Genomic DNA, 22,322 nt, shown 5'->3' with positions numbered 1-22,322 from the left:
AAGTAAATTCAAAGCACATAACATCAAGATGCCACACCAAAACCTCACAAAAAGAAGAGTTAAGAAGTCCATTTCTTTCACGGGTCACCCAAGTTTTTTCCAGTTCAAAAGCCCTCCTTGAAAGCTCTCGCTCTCTCTCTCTCTCTTCCCACCCACCCACCCACTACTCCCCGGATTTCTTTGGAATTTCCCAAAAACCCCCAAAAAGAAAGAAAGAAAGAAATGTGAAAACCTTTTCAAATTACAGCTACCGACACCCCTCCAAAAATTTTGCATTAGCAGCAGCTCGCCTCCTCCATTACCTCTAAAGCTCCTCCGCAGCTCTCTCTCTCTCTCTCTCTCTCTCTCTCTCAGCTTTCTAGATCCGAAATCCTATCTGGGTCTCGAACCGTTTCGGATTCGGACCCCCCCGGGTTGACCATGGAGTCCAGCGCTGCTCCGGCTGGTGACCACAACATCAGAGGGGTGCCGACCCACGGCGGACGCTACGTTCAGTACAATGTGTATGGCAACCTCTTTGAAGTTTCCAGGAAGTATGTCCCGCCCATTAGGCCCGTCGGCAGAGGGGCTTATGGTATCGTCTGGTAAGATTCAATTTTTATTGGGTTTGAGCTTTTCTTGTTATCTTTATTGGGTTTTGAGATTTTAGTTTTAATTTGTTATCTTTGGATTTCCTGTTGATTCTTTGATTGCTGTTGCTTGAAATCTTTGAGAATAGTTTGGTTATACTATTTGAAGTTCCTGCTGTTGATAGAAAGTGGATTTGAGTTAGTTTGGTTCAAGAAGCGGGAAAAGCACTTTCTGATTGTGATCGAACCTTTAGTTAATTTAATCTGAGTATACGTGGATTGTGAATTTTTTGAGATTTTACTCTGGAAATTTATCTGGATTTGTTAGGGATTATTTTTATTTTTGTGGGTTTTGTTTTCTTGTGGAGTTAATGCGATTTTTGGTGTTTTGCGGTAGGGAAGTTTTGTTGGTTGGGGAATTTTGGGTATGTAATCAGGAAATAACTTGAGGTGTATGGAAGGTTAGTTGGTTTCTTTGTTTACAGTAATCCGGTTTTATTCATATTTCCGCGTGGTCTAAATGAGATTTTAAAGCTGTTGATTTGTGTTTTTAAGCTGGGTTTAGTTATGTGCTATGTATCCTTTGGTGGAAGTTGTAGTCCACAAGTGGATTTTAGCTGTCTCAATGAGATTGCGATTCTGTGAAAATATTGAAGTCGAAAAAAACCGTGCGTCATCAATGTGCTTTTGAGTATATCTTGAAGAGATATATGCTCTGCTGAGCTCAGCTAAGCCATTATTCTAGAAAATCAGGATCGAGCACATCAAGTTGTATTCTTTGTTATTTAGAGTCGTCAATGTGAATCTTTTTGCCTATTAGCCTATTCATAGCTCAAATATTTATTCCATCTCTAATTGAAATCCTTCCTTGCAAATTCCACCCATATTAGTTTCCATCTCCCCTTGCCCCTTCTTTCAATTACTGAAATTGACTCTGTCTTCCCTCTTGGTATATCTCTAAGTCTTATATCTCTCTGTATTGGGTCATTGTGACTTAGTGAAGTAGTGTGTCTCAGATGCAGTCTTCATTTTTTTTGGTCGTGTGAATGATATGATATTTAACGTTTATCAATGAGAATTTGTTTTCTATTCATTTGACTTACATCATATGAGTTATAACAAATTTGAAAGTAGATGATTTTTTTGGTTGCATTCAGTGCTGCTGTCAACGCTGAGACTCGTGAGGAGGTTGCCATTAAGAAGATTGGTAATGCATTTGACAACAGAATAGATGCCAAAAGGACTTTACGAGAAATTAAACTTCTTCGGCACATGGATCATGAAAATGTAATTTTTTGTGACCTTCTGTTGTTCATGTTCCTATGAGGATCTCTTATGTCATTTATGTACATCCTATGTAACAGGCTTGCAGATATTTTGTGTTTGGCCCCTTAAAACATTTGGCTTTTCTTGTACATGTGTTTAAAGAATTCCATCTTTTGCAACCTGTGGTAGTAGAAGACTCACTTAAAATGATTATTTTGTGTAGTTCTGTTGATATACAAATATTTTTCAGAGACCTTGAGGGGTCATGTTTTGACTTCTGCTCTACTAGCCGCAATGCGGGTTTCATACAAGGGTTTCTAGAATGGGCAGCGTTTCCGTGCAATAAAACCCTGCCTTAAGCACCTAAATGAGATCTCTCATGAACTCAAGTCTCCCTGTTTGCACATATTTTGATAAAAAAATTTAAGAATCCAGATCATGCTAAATAATTTTTTCCTGTATTTCTGGAGTCAACGGCTTACAAGTTAGTTCTTTCTGCAGGTTATTGCCATCAAAGACATCATACGGCCTCCACAGAAGGAGAACTTCAATGATGTCTACATTGTTTATGAATTAATGGACACTGATCTTCATCAGATTATACGGTCCAACCAACCATTAAATGATGATCATTGTCGGGTTGGCCTTCTTTTCTGAATTTTTGTTGTACTTTTTGTTTTTCGTCAATCTGTTTATGTTATACTTGCTATGCCATTTGATTCTTGAAGCTAGTATTGTTGAGCATCTTATGGAAAGTTTTTCAGCTTTTAAGAATAGTTTCTTGGTTATTATGTTTGTAATGCCATTTGAATATAGTAACTGTACTTTCTTGTAGTTCATATGGATGAGAATCCTCAGGAGGGCAATGAGCCGTTGACATTAATTTCTTTTTCTGTTTGTTCGAACCGAGTGCAATGGCATTCTAGGATTCATACAGCCGACCCCACTTAATGGGAAAAGGCTTTGTTGTTGTTGTTTGTTTAAACAACCAAGATTTCATAGTTATATTCCAGATTTTATTTGTTAGGTTATCGGTGGTGGCAATATATGCTTGTCACTGAAGTAGGTTGAATTAAGCAACTAATGAATATCGTACACACTGATAGCTTTAAATGCAGTCGAATCTTTTCATATATCTTTCCATAGCTTGATAATAAATCGTGAGAAATGATGTTCGTCTCATCTTAAAAACAAGGTTCTGGTCCTTTGCTTTGTTAGCTTGTAGATCAATGAGATGACATGTTTCTTTTATTCTTTAGTTGGAACTTCAACAATGGATTTACATTTCCTAGTTTTCTGAACCTTTCATATTCGGAGTGACTATAGTTTAGAACTTTTACTTGCGATAACTAAGCTAAAATTCTCTGCATTTTAGCCTTGATTATCAACCATTCTCATGACCATGATTTCGGTTATACATGTCTGAGATCTCACTAATTTGTTGTTTAAATTCCACCTTTGCAGTACTTTCTGTACCAGTTGTTACGAGGGCTCAAATATGTACATTCAGCAGGTGTTTTACATCGTGATTTAAAGCCCAGCAATTTGCTCATGAATGCAAATTGTGACCTTAAGATTGGAGATTTTGGTCTCGCAAGGACAACGTCTGAAACTGATTTCATGACTGAGTATGTTGTTACTCGTTGGTACCGTGCACCAGAATTGCTGCTTAATTGTTCGGAGTACACTGCAGCAATCGATATATGGTCTGTAGGTTGCATTCTAGGTGAAATCATGAACAGAAAACCCCTATTCCCTGGCAAAGATTATGTACATCAGCTGAGACTCATAACAGAGGTATGATTTCTAGGTCTTTCTAACTGAATTTAGACTGTTATGCCACTGGTTTCTACATTACAAACATGTCATACTTTTAATGAGAATTCTCCGAAAACCTTTTTTTTTTTTTTTTTTCACTTAACGAGCGGAAGAGGTTCCATCTGCTTTACATTTGGTTATGTTTCTTGTTGCCAAGTGTTAGACAGTGCATAAGCCGTACTGATTCTGTGGAAAGTATTAATAATGAATTTCTAATACGATTAATTTGTATAGTTAAGGGTGTGAAGTAGACAATGAACGCGTCTCATAATAATAATCTTTCAAACGATCTTGGCCAACTGGTGCAATGTTTTCCTTTTGTGTTCAACAGCTCTTAGGCTCACCTGATGACTCCAGCCTTGGATTTTTACGAAGTGATAATGCTCGAAGATATGTTCGACAACTACCTCAGTACCCAAAGCGAAGCTTCTCTCTTGGGTTTCCTGATATGTCTCCTAGCGCTATAGATTTGCTAGAGAAGATGCTTATCTTTGACCCAAACAGGCGTATTACAGGTATACTTAGTTATTGTGTTGCACTTCAACCAGTTTGGTTATGACATAAATGATATTGGGGATCTCAGAATCCTGCAGGATTTTCTATGAACTGGAACTTACTAGTTACAATTCCTGTATCTTCTGGCGGAAAGTTTTGTGATGTTTAGATTTAGAAATGGCAGTGCATGTATTGTCATTCTCAAATACAGAGTTCTGCAGTACTTTAAGAATGCTTGGTAAACAAATTGTGCATATAACTTTTGTGAGAGAGCTTATTAATAGAGCAACTGGAGCCACTTTACTCGCTGATGATTTTCTTCCTTGTTAATTGCATTGACGATTGTTTTTCTCCCCGGTGCTTTGCAGTTGATGAGGCTCTTTGCCACCCATACTTGGCGCCTCTTCATGATATAAACGAGGAGCCTGTCTGCCCAATGCCTTTCAATTTTGATTTTGAGCAACCCTCGTTTACTGAAGAGAATATCAAGGAGCTCATCTGGAGAGAGTCCGTAAGGTTCAATCCAGATCCTATTCAATGAGGGTCATGATATAATCTGTTGTATACTCTTAGAAAGTAATCTCAAAACGGATTACAATCATATTCTACATAGAACCCACTGGATCCTCCAGGAGAATGAAATTATAAAAACTTTGCTGGACCAATCGGGATTTCTTGAGAAATCGCCCTGAAATGTCATTCATTCAACATTAACGTCTTTGGATGTCTGTAACTGTTAAATGTGTGAAAGGGATTCTGAAGGCTGCCTAGCCGGTCTAATCTGTGAGTCTCTAGAGCTCCAATCCCTCGGTGGTGCAGGTTCGTGCTGGTTAGCGGCTTATAATCCGATCATCATCGGCCGGCACCGATGTAAGATCCTTTAGTGTTGCAGTTGTATCTGTTTATATTGGTAGGTCTTAGTGTGAACGGTTGCCTTTTGTCATGAAAACCCTCGACTCTGTATATTATGCGTTTTGCATTCGGGCCTCTTTCCACTGTTGGGACTCCGAGACAAATTGCCGCTTTGTTTCGTTGTGAAAATCTAATAAAATGCCTTGCTTAGAAACTTCTAATAACAGGGGTGTGTCGAAGGAGAAAGAGGGTGTGCAACAATCATTTTCCTTCCGAATTTCATGTACTCGAAATATTGCTGGAGGGAAAAAAAATAGCCAAGGTTTATGGCGGTCTGATAATTTAGCTTTTACTAGAAGACAGTGAAAAACACGAGTAATAGTACATGATTTCAGGATTGTTTACACAGCTCATCCTATACGTACACTGTTTGAGCTCCACCAAGTCAATTGGCAGATCATCTGCAGGAAAATCACAAGCGGTAGCTTTCTCAGCACCCTGATCCGGCAGCAGATCACAAGGGCGAGGCGTCACGCCACTCATAATCCCTTCAACATCAGTGCACGTCCACGGCTGCTGCTTCGCTTTCGCCGCTAGTCCAATTGTCACATTCGAGATGCAAATCCCGGTAAACAGGTGGTCGGCAATGCCTTCCAACCTTGCAGCCATTGTTCCGTTATCTGCCGCCATGTCCTTGTAGTTAATATTATTGATCTCAGGCACTGCATTTTTATCATATTTGCCATCAGCATGTGACCCGTAATTGCCGGTCATCCAAAACGCCCATTTCATTGTGTGCATGGTGAATCTTGACGCGTATATGCCTTTCACGTACCCTCCTTTCCCTACGGCTGTCTTGATCTGAACACCCGATTCACTACGGAAGGCCACGATGTCTTCGGCTCGGACATCTTGGATCCCGCCGGACATTTCGCTGCCTAATGCGATGGTGGCGCTGTAGGGAGAAATGCATGTGAGTCGCCGGATTACTAGTTGTATTGTAGGCATTCCGAATGTTATGCCATACTCATCCCATCCGCTCTTAACAGCCACACAGTCATCTCCTGAGACTATGTAGCAGTCTTCTATTCTCGTATTGGTGCAAAAATCTGCAATAAAATACCAAAAGTTCGAGATATGAATTAGGTCGGTTAGCGTAATTGACCACTTGTATCTAAGTTCAGACCTACTTTCATGCAACTTAGAGTAAATTAGAACATCGATTTTGTAAAAAGAAATACACAAATTAAAGGTCAATTAATGAGGTCTGAAATGATATTTCAATTGACTATAACCTGGGTTGATGCCATCTGTTGGAGATGAAATTGGAGCTATGATTGTAATCCCTTTCACAAGAATATTACTGCAACAACATAATTTCATAATCTTAATCATCTAATAATCTTGAAAGTGGGGAAAAAAAATAAAAACACCATTGATTGAGTGCCACGTGGTTGAACTCATAATGAATACATGGTGATGTAGTACAAATAAGCTCGATTGAAGTGGCTAAAATTACGATGCAAAAAAGAAAAAAAAAAAATTACGTTGAACGATAAAGTATTTTGTGAAAAAAAAAATATATATTGAAAGTGTTGTAAACTTTCTAGTTTAAGTGTGATTGTGTAAATTTTATATTAGATTTGATTTTAGTTATTATTTCCTATATGGACTTGTATTCCTTGGGGATGAAGGATTTCTTCTCCCTCTTATTACTATAAATAAATGCAATGTGCACACATTCTTTTACACAATTCTACAAACACATATCTCTATATTTTCTCTACCTGTGCCACCAACCCCCTTCCCCTGTCAGATAAAATAGGCTACAACAAGTTATCAGCACGTTCCTACTGCTGCGCTTAAGAATTTGACGTGGAAGCTTTCTACATCAAACCAGTTCATCCATATCATCATGCAATTAGGTTCTTCTAGAACAACGATTTTTATCTCGATATTTTTGCAGCCTTGATAGTATGAATATTCACCATAATGCACGACCCAACTTTACGTTTTTCGAATTTTAGATTCTACATAAATTGTATATGCATTATATCCATATTGTTGAATTATGTGAACTTGATATTTGCCATGAATTGCATCAAATATATATCCATGCATTAAATTATTGAATTGAATATGCATGCAATTGAATTTTATAATAATAAAAAAAGTCGCAAACTGCTAGGGTTTTTCGAACCCACGATTTGAGTTGCAAACCCGAGCTGCTAGCCCAGGCCTGCAGCCTGTATGGCTCAGTCGCGCCAAGCCACGAGACCACAAGCTGGAGCCAAGGGCTCTAGGTTTGAAACAAAAACCCTGACGACTTCCATGGCGTCTTCACCATCACAGGTGGGCTTGCAACCTAACCTTGACCTTGGGTTACCATCCCAACGCCCTGAAGCTCGTCCACTGACGTAGATTGACCGAAATTCCTTTGAATCTCGTCAGATTTTCTTTGAAATTCCGATTTGAATTTCTTGGATTTTGGTTGAAACGTTGGGATCCCTCTATCTCCGTTTGTATTCTTAGGTATGACTAGTGGGGAAGTTAGTTGTCTAGCAGATAATGCAACCACACACACCGTTTTGTGTGAACGCATTTATTTCACTAACTTCATACCTAAGAATGCATGTCTGACAACCCTCTCATGCCCATCTAACCTGATTGCATAATACAGTAAAGCACGTATAATGTTGTCCAATGGTACAATTCTGACCATTGATGAGACACTTTATTCTCCACGTTTTGAAATAACGTTGTTAAGTTTTAAGGACATTAGAGATGATAATTACCACACTGAAACCTATGTAAAAGACGAAGTTGGCTTTTTGTGCATAACTTCCTACGAATATGGCCAGAAGCGCATTCTAGAGAAGATGAAGCGTATCCCAAGTGATCTATATACTATGACCATACGCCCTATAGAAAGCCACTATGTGGCTAGCCCTACCTCTGGGACCACGAAATTACATTTTGGCATGATCGTTCGGGACACCCTAGATGAGTAGCAATGCGTCGTATCCTCAAATCACCACACGGGCATCCACTAACCTGAAGTTTAGATTCGACTCAAGGAATCGCATATCAAACATGTTCCATTGGAAAACTTATTATTAAGCCTTCTTATGACAAGATTCGTTTGAATCCTCCTATTTTTCTACTAAGGATTCAAGGGGATATTTATGGACCAATTCACCCTTTATGTGGACCATTTAGATATTTTATGGTTTTGGTTGACGCCTCCACATGTTGGTCACACGTGTGCTTGTTGTCCACAAGGAATGCTGCATTCTCCAAACTGTTGGCTTATGTTATCAAGCTTAGGGCTCACCACCCTGATTATTTGATCAAATCTATTCGATTGGATAATGCTGGAGAATTCACATCTAAAACTTTTGATGACTATTGCATGTCGGTTAGGTTTGAAATTGAACATTTTGTACCTCATGTTCACACCCAAACCGGCCTGGTAGTGGCATTCATTAAATGTTTACAAATGATTGCTCGATTGTTGGTTATACGTACTAAGCTCCCGATCGCTGCTTAGGGCCATGCAATATTGCACGCAACCATGTTGATCCGCCTGAGGCCTATTGTGACCCAACCATATAACACCCTTAAGTTGGTTACCGGATACGAACTTGACATATCGCATCTGCGCGTTTTTGGTTGTGTAGTCTATATGCCGATTTTGTCGCTTTTACGTACAAAAATAAGGTCTCAGCAAAGGATGGGAATCCATGTCGAATATCATTCTCATTTGATTGTTCGTTACTTAGAACCTTTGATAAGTGATCTGTTTACTGCTCGTTTCATGGATTGTTACTTTTATGAGACAGTCTTCCCGTCGTTAGGGGGAGATAAGAACGTCAACATTCCTGAAGAACAACGCGAATTATCGTGGACGACTCCCACTTTGTCTCATTTAGATCGCTACACCGCTCAATCTGAAATTGAAGTGCAGCGCATATTAGATCTTTAGAGTATAGCTCAGAGCATGCCAGATGCTTTCACCGATCTAACGTGAATGACAGGATCACATATTCTAGCTGCGAATGTGCCTGCAAAGATGGATGTACAAAATATACGACGGACTTCTCTCCTGGAAGCCTGGGACACCAACTCTGGTGATCCACGTACATTAGCGACTAGCCAATCATCTACCCCTACACAAAAATGTGGCAGACCTCTTGGTTAAAAGGATTCACACATCTGGAAGAAGAAACCCACAACACAGGCACTGATCCTACTGTGAATCTGATTATCGCTTATTCATTCTATCCAACTCATGAGAAAATTCTAGATTACGGAAGCGTCCTTGAATAGACAAATCCACCTTCCAAGAATTGTGAGATTTCGGTCTATTATGCTAGCTTAGATGACGTTTGGTGTAGAAATGAGATGATTGTCGATGATGCATTAGCATATGTAGTAGCTACTGAGATCATGTTGAGCGATGACATTGAACCCCGTTCCGTTGATGACTGTCGACGTAGAACCAATTGGTCAAACTAGAAACAAGCAATCCAAGTCGAACTTGATTTGCTTGCGAAACATAAGGTGTTTAGGCTTGTAGCTCCTACTTCTCCACATGTGAAGCCTGTTGGCTACAAGTGGGTTTTCATTCAGAAGCGTAATGAGAAGAACGAAATTGTACGTTATAAAACTTGTCTTGTTGCGCAAGGCTTTTCACAACGCCCTGAGATTGGCTATAATGAAACTTATTCACCCATTATGGATGTGATTACTTTTCACTAGCTTATCAGTTTGGCAGTTTCTGAAAAACTGAGTATGCAGCTGATGGATGTAGTAACAGCGTATCTCTATGGGGATCTTGATACGAAAATTTATATGAAAGTTTCCAAAGTACTTACTTTGACTGGATCAGATATTTCTAAACCCCGGGACCCGCTCTCAATTCGGCTGAGGCATTCACTCTGCGATTTGAAGCAATCCGGAATAATGTGGTATAACCGTTTGAGTGAGTATTTGACTAGTCAGGGATATGTGAACAATGCACTATACCCTTGTGTGTTCATTAAGAAGTCACATTCTGGTTTTGTGATAGTTGTAGTATATGTCGATGACATGAACTTCATTGGAACTTCTGAAGAGCTCTCAAGAACTGCTACACACCTGAAGTCAGAATTTAAGATGAAAGATCTAGGAAAGACTTGATACTGTCTCGGTCTCGAGATAGAGCACTGTTTGAATGAAATCTTAGTACATCAAACGAACTACATCCAGAAAGTGTTGTACAGCTTTAACGAGGATAAAGCGAAGCCTTCGAGTACTCTTATGGTTGTTCAATTGCTAAATGCTAAATGAGATCCATTCCATCTGAAAGAGGATGCTGAAGAGATATTGGAGCTTGAAGTTCCTTATCTAAGTGTAATAGGCACTTTATTGTATATAGCTCAATGCCCTAGACCCGATATCTCCTTCGCTATTAATCTTTAGCAAGATACAGTAATGCACCAACATGTAGACACTGGACTGGTGTTAAAGACATTTTCCGTTACCTTAAGGGTACTACAGATTTGGGCATGTTTTATCACTATGGATCCTTGAGTGATACCGCACCCCCTTATCTCTAGTCGATTCTCGCCTTATTGGTTATGCCAACGCATGATACTTATTTGATCTGCACAAGGTGCACTTTTAAACGGGTTATGTCTTTACCATTGGAGGCATCTTAATCTCTTGGAGGTCAACTAAACAGACCTTAGTTGCCACTTTGTCTAACCATGTTGAAATTCTTGCCTTACATGAAGCAACTTGGGAATGCTTTTGGTTGAGAGCAGTTATGGACCATATTCGAAGCTCTTGCAATCTTTACCCCGTTGTTGATGTCCCAATGACGATCTATGAAGACAACACAACATGCATCGAACAGCTCAAGAAGGGTTACATCAAAGAAGACAACACCAAGTACATTGTGCCGAAGTTCTTCTTCTCACATCAACAACAAAAGCATCAGAAGATTGAAGTCACACAAATCCATTCACAAGACAATTTGGCCGACCTCTTCACCAAATCAGTGCCAAAGCGATGTTTCAGAAGCTTGTTCAAGGAATTGGTATGCGTAAACTTTCTGAGTTGTAAAATTACTAGTTCTTTTTGGAATTGTGTCAAACTCAGGGGGAGTATCCTGAAGTATACTTGCTTGATCTTAATGTACTCTTTTTCCCTATGATTAGGAACATTTTTCCCACTGGATTTTTGCTACCTAACTAGGTTTGAACGAGGCACCCACCTTGGGTTGATCATATCCTTAATGACATCCCATAGACGTTTCATTTGTCTTTGCATTGCTCACACATTTTTCATTAGACTATGGATTTTGTCCCTACTTGGGTTTTGCCATAGCCATAGGGTTTTTTGTGAGACTTATTTCCTTATGCAAGTTCCTACCTTAATGAGAATAGCATGTTCCCAGAATCAGTTCCAACAAGTCGACTTCCTTAACCTCTACATGATACCGAATCTATTTGAGTATTTACACATTCAAGGGAGAGTGTTGTAAACTTTCTAGTTTAATTGTGATTGTGTAAATCCTAGATTTGATTTGATTCAAGTTATTCTTTCCTATATGGACTTGTATTCCTTGGGGATGAAAGATTTCTTCTCCCTCTTATTACTATAAATAAAGGCATTGCGTAGGGGGAATAACACACATTCCTCTACACAACTCTACAAACACATCTCTCTCTATTTTCTCTCCCTGTGCCGCTGGCCCCCTTCCTCAATCAGATAAAATAGGCTATAACATAAAGGCTTATTGTTGGAATAATTGGGTTGTTTGAATAAGTTTTGAAAAAGTTGAATATTTAGGTAATTCTATCTTTCCTTGTCCCACAAGGATTAGGTTTCCATTTTTTTTTCTAGTTAATTAGAATTTTCTTTTATGTTTCTTTATTCATTAGATTTCCAATCACTACTAGAATTAGGGTTTAATGTCTATATAAAGCTTTTTTTTTTTTTTTTTTTTTTTTTTTTTTTTTTTTTTTTTTTTTTTTTTGGTTACAAAGGGGCCCAAAGTCCAAGCATTTTTGTTAAACAAGGTAGAACATCAACCCAAAAGGCTTACACAAATAGCTCGAGTCCTAGCAACCCTGGAAATATCATCTAGAAGTAAGTTAACGATTGAAGAAGGAGGATCATCCAACATAACATAGCCCAAGTCCAAAGAAAAATTCAACTTTGCTAAACCATCAACTACCATATTCCTTTCCCTATATAAAGGCTTCTATTGGAGTTAATTGCAGATTATTCATATATTTATTAATCAAAAACAGAGGATTTAAATTTATGTTATTGGATTTGGCACTTGTCGATCCTTCTATCTTATTTGTCTGTTGCGTTACATTGTTAAAGATGCTCTCATGACCACCTGTGAACCATTGATGCAAGTGTCTGTGTATTACAATACATCAATGACTTATAGTCATCTCACGTATGCAACTATACTGTATTCGCTAATCGTTCTTGTGTTAGATATGTGGTTAGTAATGTCCTACAAATGATTTAATTGGTAGGAGTACACCTGACATTCGTATCGTGTTTGTGTTGTTTTCGTGACGGATAATATGACCAGACCCGTTACTTGTTAAAGAAAATATATTTTATATCAATAAATAATGAAAATAAAAAACATAATTTGACCCCAAAAAAATGGAAAACATAATACTAAATTAGTATATACATATCATATTGTCACATAAATATTATTTCAAAAAAAAATTGTTTTTCACATTTTTCAGACTAGTACATTAATGATTATGAACTTTATTTATTTTGAACTCCCTTAAAAATACCATTCGTGAGGGTTTGTATGGTTTTAAAAATTCAAATGACGATTTACCATTCCTCAAAGCGTAAAGTATTCAATCACGTTTTGCCTATAGTATGCTATAAAAATAATAAATAAATAAAACTTAATTTGTTTTTCAAATTTATATAGAATAATAATACAATAACACATATTTATTATACGTATATACATATATTAGTTTTTTAGTAGTTAAAAAAAATAAAATAATCAAAGTAACTTTTTTTAATGTGTCGAAATAGGTTACCCGCGTGTCACTCTCATGTAAACTTGTTAAGGATCCGTTATTAACGGGTTTTTATCGTGTGACTCGATAATAACCTAATTGGTTATTGTGTTGACCTGAAACCTGTTATTTTCGTATCATTTACGTGTCGTGTTAACAGACCGTGAAAAAAATTACCAGGTCTAGGTAGGAGTATATTTGGTTACCTGCTGTAAACAGGATGAACATTCCATGATGGAGAGTTTAGGAGAGTGAGGTTTGAGATTTCGATCAGGTAAGGGCGGTGTATGTGACATCTCACATCGCTCAGGGGAGTGATCCTTATATGTATATTCCCATCCCTACCTAGCACGAGGCCTTTTGGGAGCTCACTGGCTTCGGGTTCCATAGGAACTCCGAAGTTAAGCGAGTAGCGCGCGAGAGCACTCCTAGGATGGGTGACCCATCGGGAAGTTCTCGTGTGAGTTCCCAGAAACAAAACCGTGAGGGCGTAGTCAGGGCCCAAAGCGGACAATATCATGCTACGATCGTGGATCGGGCCCGGGTTGTGGTGGGGGCCCGGGCCGGGATGTGACAATTTGGTATCAGAGCCTAACCCTGGTCGTGGTGTGCCGACGAGGACGTCGGGCCCCTAAGGGGGTGGATTGTGACATCCCACATCACCCAGGGGAGTGATCCTTATATGTATATTCCCATCCCTACCTAGCACGAGGCCTTGTGGGAGCTCACTGGCTTCGGGTTCCATAGGAACTCCAAAGTTAAGCGAGTAGCGCGCGAGAGCACTCCCAGGATGGGTGACCCATCGGGAAGTTCTCGTGTGAGTTCCCAGAAACAAAACCGTGAGGGCGTGGTCGGGGCCCAAAGCGGACAATATCGTGCTACGGTGGTGGATCGGGCCCGGGTTGTGGTGGGGGCCCGGGCCAGGATGTGACAGTGTATTTTAGCTTCTTCTTGTGGAACAGTTGCCACCAGAACTCACCTTGACCATCAATTGTGCCATTGTCACCTACAATGATCAAAGGACCTCAATAAATTTAGTCATTTATTTGAATTCAATAATCAGGATGGTTGTGAAATTAATAGTGCCTAGTCGATATATGCGTAACATATATAATTAACAGGTGTAGAGTTAAATTGAACTAATAAATTATGTACCTATAACAATGATGTCAATGAGATTTGTTCCCCATATGAGATTGGTGTACCTTCCAGCTGCACGTCCTTTCCTCAGCCATAAGAGCAACTCTAGCGAGAGCTAGAGCCCGATGGAACGGCGATAGAAATGACCCAATAGCCCTAGCAATCTACTCCAGCCCATGGGCAATGGGGCTCGGGGGAGGCCCGAATGAGAGGCCCGGCTCGAATTGGTGGCCCGAGAGCCTGATGCCACATGATGCAAGGCTGACATTAGGATGACGTCAGCCACATTATAAAATTATTAAAAAATGTAAAAAATTAATAAAATATGTAAACAAATGTAAACAATTAATCAAAAATAATTTTTTTTTTAATTTTTCTATAAATATCTTATCTTTATCGTCCACCTTACACCACAATTTTATATTTTCTCAAATACTTTGGGTTGTAATTTCTTATTTAATGAATTGTTGTACAAAGAGACCGATTAATATCATATCCGAAATTTGATTTTATTATTTTATAAAATAAAAAATACTAATATTTTATTGCCCATTGCCATGGCTATTCAGTTTAGGGGTAGAGATGTAAAAGGTAGTTACTGTTCATTAATGACAGTTATTGTTCATTGGGGGGATTCAATAGTGAGTTGTCTTAGGGGGTCTTTGCAACACTGGAGTTGCTCTAAGATGGGAGGGGTTTGAGCACAGGCCATTCATTAATGTCCTAAAACACATTTCATTATTTTGAGTTAATATGACAAAACAAACCACATTATCATGACATCATTCTGGATTTTTTGATGATTTCTACGTGCTTACGTCTAAAACTATGTCATTTCGAAATAGTTAATACTAATTCCTACAGTGACGGATCTAAGATTTTAAACTTGAGGGGTCCCAATAGTAAAAGTCAAAAAATTTGTAACATTTAAAATTTAAATTATAGTACATTTCATTTATAAATCATACGCATAACAACATTAAAAGCTATAAAATCCTAATTCAAGCATCCACTAATGAGATTTCATAGTCTGAAAATATTATATGATAGCTTCATTACCAATACATGAAAAAACATTTTCTCAATGTAAATAACAAAGTTGTCATTTAGCCATTGATCTCCCATTTTCTTATTTTTACAATACACAATTGATAAAAATAAAAATAAAACACAAAAACACATACCAATTAACCAATAAACAAAATTCCAATAATCAATTGAGTATGCAAACATAAAACTATCACTAATAGACTATAAATCTTCATCAATATCTAATATAATTTAATTGAGATTAGATTAGAATACCAAAAAACAAACTTGAATTTTGAACCAAATGGTGATGGTTTGGAGATATGAAACAAATTGAGGTATGATATTGAAGAAAAAATAAAAATATTGGGTGGGATTTAGAATGTTAGGGTTTTGAAAATTTTGGGAAATGGAGATTGGGTGAACATGTAAAAATGGGGGCATCAAGATGTTGAAAGTAGGATGGGACCATGGGGGACGGGCTGGGGGCTGGGGAGTTAAAACAAAAAAGGACTAACGGCAGCGTTTTGCCAATTGTTTTAATCTTTATGTTTTTTTTTTTAAAAGATTAAAAAAATTTACCAAAACAAGCGTTTTGGGCCAGGGTTGATAAAAAGAACATTTCTTTCTTCTTCGCGCAATCGTTTTCTTCGTGAAGACGTTGCCGTTGCAACTTGCACATGCCTTCTTCTTCCGATCCGGGGGGTCCTCAAAAAATTTCAAGCAAAGATTCAAGGTCGCCAACGGGTCTGGGACCTCCTAGGTCCCTATATAGATCTGCCACACTGCCTATATGTCACATCCCGGCCCGAGGCGGACCACTTCCCGGGCCCACTCCACCACCGTAGCACGATATTGTCCGTTTTGGGCTCCGACTACGCCCTTACGGTTTTGTTTTTGGGAACTCATGAGCAATCCCGATCGAGATCAGGGCATGTTGGCCGTCATGGTCGGGGTGTGTCACTATAACACTAGTTTCTTAAGTTAGTGATTTTAACATTTAATTAACTTTTTTTTAACATCATGCATTCTATCGTGATTTTATTTTTCAATAAACTAAAATTCTACACATTTCATGTTTAAAGTACTGTGAAAAAGATTTGAACTTGGATAAGAAAATAACACACATACTCTAACCAATGTGACTACGCTACCCATACCTTCAGACTAAAACCCTAACCTTAAACTCCAAATAATACTGTTTTAGACATAAATTCGAAATCAACACTAATTGAAAGTCTAATCCAACATTCTAATCCCTTTAATGTAACAAAAGAAAAATCTAATATTTTGTAAATAAGTCCCTTTATCTCAAATAGTTTCAACATGATTAAGCCGCACAAATAGGAAATATATATGTGAATATATATGCATGTTTGGGAAAACATGAAAAAAACAAAAGAGAGAGAGAGAGAGAGAGAGAGAGAGAGAGCTGAGAAGCTAGGAGAACAGCATCCTTGTGGAGATAGAGAGTGAAGTGGCTGGTGAGGTTGAAGCTCCCAGTCAACCACTTCCCTGCCGGAACAACAAGCTGAGCACCGCCCTCTGTTTCATATTGGCTCAGCTGACTAATTGGCGGCCTGAAAGGCCTTTGTGTTTGATGTCTTCCCATCTCCAACTCCTCCAAAATCAGTGAGTGAAGCACTGTGAGCTCTGCAGTTCATTGCAGTGCACTCGAACGATTCAAATCTTTGGACTTTTGCTCTTCTGCTCTCAACCCCTCTTAGCATGGCCACCACAAGAAGTACTACTAGCACTAACTTAATCACCTGAAAAATTAGGAAACAAATAGGAAATAGAAGGGGAAAAAAAATCCAATTAGCATTTTAAGTTTTTGTTATGGGGAATGATTTCCGCACTCCATTTTAACCTCATGCACTCCCTATCTTAATTTTGTCATTTGATTCTTTGTTAATTTATTCAATCTAATGGCTAGAATGCAGAAGATTAAAGGGGAGTGTAGAGATCTCTCTGCTTTCTTATAACTGATTTCCATAGATTGAAATGAAAAAGAAAAAAAAGACAAGAGTCACTTAAATTTGGAGATAAAATGCATAAAATATTGATGTTTGGTTGGTGAGAAAATGCAGGGAAATGAAATTAAAGAGAGAAATATGGTTTGAAGTTTTACTTGGGTTTTCATAGGACTCCTCCCCAACAGCTCCATTCGGGATAAGAAGGCAGCTTGGAATTTGTTTTAGTTGTTGCGGAGAATAAAATAAATGGAGCATTTATAGGGTTAAGGTTCAGTTGTGACAAAAATGACATGCCTGATGACACCAATGAAGAATGACGATTATAACAGTCTCTCTTGAGAAAGTTTGACAAAAATGACATCATAACTTATTAAGTTTGTTTCTTGCATGAATCATCTATTTGCCAAAATTCTTAACAAATGACCTGACCATAAGCAAGTTTTCTTTGATAATATTGCGTCGAACTCTAAAAACAATCCCGATGAATGGTCAAGTTTTCGAACTCTAAAAACAATCCCGATGAATGGTCAAGTTTTCTTTGATAATCGAACCCGATGAATGGTCAAGTTTTCTTTGATAATATTGCGTCGAACTCTAAAAACAATCCCGATGAATGGTCAAGTTTTCTTTAATAATATTGCGTCGAACTCTAAGAACAATCCCGTTAATTCATCGTATAACTCTGAGTTTTATATATTTTCTTATATTGGATCGATCCCAACATATATAGCAGAAAAGAAAGACCTACAAATTCTTAAAGAAGAACTACTTTTTGGTTACAAAATTTTCAATGGGTTTGCCGACAATCCACTGTCCTATTTCAAATGCCCTTTGAGACGATTCAAAAAGTTACTTTCAAACCTGGAAATTTATGTCAAACCTCTGAACTAATCAAATATTTATAATTTCTCAACAATTAAAAGAACATATCATTTTGCATGTAATCGCCTTGGCCGATAAGACATTTTTTTTTTAACCCGTCATGTTTCGAGCTCAAATTCTTTTTATGTCTTAATGTACCTTAAAATAATAATATCGGCGTATAATCATTGAAAGAAAAATTATGTCATTTTTCACCCCTAATTTATTAGTAGTTAATTAACTAGGCATACAATAACAATTTAAGAGCATCTCTAAAAGTGATATTAAAATGTCCAATCAACACCAACGGTAAAAAAATAGAGCAACAATGTTTTCCAACTGAAAAAACCAAACCTTAAATGGCATGATATGGATTGGCAGCCTTAAACCTTGGAGCCAAAATTGACAACAACTTCAATTTTTTTTAAATTGATTATCAAATGCATTTTATTAATTTTTAGTATTGTTTTTGGTTTTAAAATATTTATTATAATAATTTACGATAATAAAATAATATTTTAATTTGACATATCAATAGAAAGCAAAAGTTAAAAATATCAAAGTTACATAAACTGCCAAATTTTCCCTAAAGCAAAAGTTTTCCCTTAGTGGTGATGTTGACGTGTAGTGCAAGAAACTGCTTGTGTAATCGCTGCGGGGTTGCGTAGCATTTTGGTTTTCTTTGCTACTATAGCGTGTGTTGAAGGACCGTCTTGTAGATGTCCTCTTTGCCGTGTAGTGTAAGAAATTGCTTGTGTAATCGCTACGGGTTTGCGCAGTGCGATTGCGTAGCATTTTGGTTTTCTTTGCTACTGTAGCGTGCGTTGAAAGACCATCTTGTAGCTGCCCTCTTTGCCGTGCTCTTCAAGCTTTTGTGGTTGATTTCTTTTCATCATTGTGACTTTGTCGTCGTCATCCTTCAATGCTTACGAGGTTTGTCTTGCATGTCTTTTGCTTTAGTGAAGCAATTTTTTTTTCTTCTTCTTTTTTTCTTTTGCCGTCCCACCTTATGCTTATGTTGTCTTTTCTTTTTTTTTTCATTGCAGCCATGGTATTTTTCAAGTGCTTTAAGAACAATACCATCACCATTCTTGCAAAGAAAGGCGATTTGCAAGATAGAGGAACAACATCGAAGCTTTGTGTGTTGTTGGTTGGCCCTAAGGGGCTTATTCTTATTGTGAAAGACAACTAGATGCATATCAAGTCGTGGTTTTCTAAAGTATCTTGGGAGATGACAGATTTTGGTCAACCAACTATGAAGAAGAGGGCGTGTACATCAAAGATTCTTATCTTGAATCCTTCGCACCATGTTCGTGACAATTCACCAGCTTCGTTTGAGCTTCTTGGCAATTGCATCCATAGTGGAGCTATGGCTTGGAATAGCACCTTGTCGACTACTGGAGAAGCCATCTTTGTTTTTTGCTAATTTTGTAATACAGTTTTGTAGCCGAATTCTTCTTTTAAAGAAATAAAGTATTCACATTCTTGAATTTGCTCTTTATTCTTCAAAGTGTTTGTGTTTTTGTTGATGATGTGGTTGTACTTGAAGTTTTGAAGTTTCAAGTTGCCTACATACCCGAGGTTGAGGAGTGATCAAGTCATGATGTAGTTCAAAGGAGTGATGGATTTTTGATGGTTTTGATGGTGATTTTTCCGTACACAATTTATGTTCTTGCAGGCCAGGAGCGTTGGGTGACGCCTTTTAAGCTTGTGTGAACAAGGAGCATTGGGTGTTGTCTTTTAAACTCGTGCGAACAAGGGGCATTGTGCCGTATGGAGTTTAGGCTTGTGTAGGTGAGGAGCTTTGTGCTGTGTGTAGTTTAGGTTCATGCAGGCGAGGAGCTTTGTGCCGTGTGCAGTTTAGGCTCGTGCAGGCGAGGAGCATTGAGTGTTTCCTTTTAAACTTGTGCGAACAAGGAGTATCGAGTGTCACTTTTTATGCTCGTGCGAACAAGGAGCATTGCTGCCATGTGTAGTTTAGGCTTGTACAGGCGAGGAGCATTGCTTGTTTGTTTTAGAGGTAGTAATGCTTTAAGAATCTACCATTGATGGGGCCGATCTTTAAGCCGTTTTCCACCATGATTAAGTAGGAGCCGTTGGTGTAGACCTCTTGTATTACGTAAGGTCCATCCCACTTTGATGTGAACTTGCTTTTTGTTTTGTGAGTTGTGATGATGGGCCTTCGTAATGCTAAGACAAAATCTCCAGTTTGGAATGACCTTGGGTGGACGTTCTTGTTGAATGCTTTGGATAGCCGTGCTTGGTAGCATTCCAAGTGTTGTTAAGCTTTGAGCCTCCTTTCATCAAGTGATTCCAACTCTTGCAGTCGTAGCTTTGCATTTTCCTTTTCAATCAAGCTTTCTTGTATAATTATCCTTAGTGAGGGATTTGACTTTTGAGCGGCAAAACAGCTTCTACGCCATATACGAGAGAATAAGGCGTAGCTTGGGTAGGAGTCCTATGTGTCGTCTTATATGCCTAAAGTGCTTCACTTATTCTTTCGTGACAATCTCTCTTTGTTCGACTGATCACCTTCTTCAAGAGGTTGCACAACGTTTTGTTAAATGATTCTGCAAGACCGTTGGCTGGAGCATGATACATGGAAGACTTGTGCTGCTTGAATTTGTATTTCTCGTAGAGCTCGTCCATGAGTCGATTGGAGAACTATTTTTTGTTGTCTGTGATGATGTACCGAGGCACACCATATTGGTGGATGATATGCTCATTGATGAAACAGATGACAGTTTTGTTCTTGACTTCCCTTAGAGGGTACGACTTCATCCCACTTAGAGAAGTAGTCTGTTACGGCTAGGATGTAGGCTTTTTTGACAGATGATTTTGGTGTGATTGGTCCCATGACGTCCAATCCCCATGCATCAAATGGCTATGAAGCAACCGTAAAGTGTAATGGCTCGGGCGGTTGATGTATGAAGTTAGCGTGGAATTGGCAAGCTTGGCATCTTTTGGCGTATTCCAAGCAATCCTTCACCATGCTTGGCCAGTAGTAGCCCATTCTTTTAAGCTGGAAGTGTAGCTTTGGTCTAGATTGATGCACTCCGTATATGCCTGAGTGGCTTCTTTTATGGCTTGATTGGCCTCTTCCTCACCTAGGCATCTTAGAAGTACTCATTCAAAAGAGTGTCGATAGAGTGTTTCTTTGTAGTAGATGAAGTGAGGTGCTTGTCGACGTATTTCAGAGCGATGTCTAGGATCTTCTGGAAGCTTTCCATGCTCTAAGTAGTCGATCAGCGGTTGTTTCCAATCTTCAGTGTCGACTGAAAGTACTGAGATAACATTTGTGTCATCTAGTAGCATTTCAATGACGAGTGAGATCACCCATTTTTGGCAAACTGGCACGTCTGCAACTTCATCTTCTTTTAGCGCCATATTTAAGGTTAAGTTAGCGAGAGCATCCGCCATTTAATTTTCTTTTCTTGGCACATGTTCTAGCCTCATGGCCTTGAACGTTTGTAGCAGTTGAGTTGCTAGCTAGAAGTATGGGACGAGATCATCTTTCTTCACTTCATATTCAGTCAAGAGTTGATTGATTATGAGCTTGGAGTTGCCATACACTTCTAGCGTTGTGATTTCTATGTTGATTAACATTTGGAGTCCAATAATCAGTGCTTGGTACAAAGTGATGTTGTTGGAGCACAGCTCGCTTAATCGAAATGAATAAGGTAGTACTTGTTTTTGTGGTGACATTCATACTACTCCTGCCCCCACTCCATTTGCTCGTGTAGATCCGTTGAAAAACATTGTCCACGTCGAGAAAATGTCATGTAGAAAACCTCCTCGTCACGCAAGTCGTTCGAGATTTTCCAATCAGCTAGGATTTGATGATTGACAAGCAAGTTTGCTAGGGCTTGTCCCTTGACAGCTTTAGTTGAGATGTAGACGATTTCGTGTTGGTTGAGAAGCAACGCCTATTTAGCTAGTCGCCTTGTCAAAACCGGCTTGGACATAATGTACTTAACCGGGTCGGCTTTAGTAACCAAGTGGATGGTGCATGTAGTGTTTAAGCTTTTGGACGACAAAGACTAAGGCCAGACACATCTTCTTGATTGGTGAGTAGTTAAGCTAGGCACCAGTGAGAGTTCTACTTAGGTAGTAGAGTACTATTTCCTTTTGGTCTTCATTTTCTTGTGCCAAGAGTGCCCCAATGGAACCTTCTTATGCAGTAATGTATAGAATGAGCGGTTTTCCAGGCACTGGTGCTCCTAAGACAAATGGGCTTGTTAGGTACCGTTTTATGC

The 22,322-nt window shown here is 38.6% G+C and overlaps 2 protein-coding genes and 1 pseudogene across 2 annotated transcripts; 1 reads left to right on the top strand and 2 right to left on the bottom strand.

Annotated features, from left to right (window-relative positions):
* Positions 1-356: 356 nt before the first annotated feature.
* Positions 357-4,928, top strand: LOC103956298 (mitogen-activated protein kinase homolog MMK2). Its single transcript, XM_009368266.3, has 6 exons — positions 357-584; positions 1,727-1,856; positions 2,337-2,474; positions 3,300-3,632; positions 3,985-4,168; positions 4,517-4,928. Exons 1-6 carry the CDS (start codon positions 421-423, stop codon positions 4,687-4,689), a joined length of 1,122 nt encoding a protein of 373 aa, XP_009366541.2. The 5' UTR covers positions 357-420; the 3' UTR covers positions 4,690-4,928.
* A 414-nt stretch (positions 4,929-5,342) lies between these two features.
* Positions 5,343-5,930, bottom strand: LOC103956336 (probable polygalacturonase). The gene has a single exon (XM_048565286.1). The coding sequence runs from the start codon at positions 5,928-5,930 to the stop codon at positions 5,343-5,345; it is 588 nt and encodes a 195-aa protein (XP_048421243.1).
* A 327-nt stretch (positions 5,931-6,257) lies between these two features.
* LOC103935099 lies at positions 6,258-17,418 on the bottom strand (annotated as a pseudogene).
* Between the last annotated feature and the right edge of the window lie 4,904 nt (positions 17,419-22,322).

This window comes from the organism of the source record quoted next, unplaced genomic scaffold (assembly GCF_019419815.1).
Source record: "Pyrus x bretschneideri cultivar Hongxiangsu unplaced genomic scaffold, Pyrus_bretschneideri_v1 Contig4, whole genome shotgun sequence".
NCBI classification, from domain to species: Eukaryota; Viridiplantae; Streptophyta; class Magnoliopsida; order Rosales; family Rosaceae; genus Pyrus; species Pyrus x bretschneideri.
Note: the sequence above shows the minus strand (reverse complement) of the source record. Positions and strands in the feature narration are given on the sequence as shown.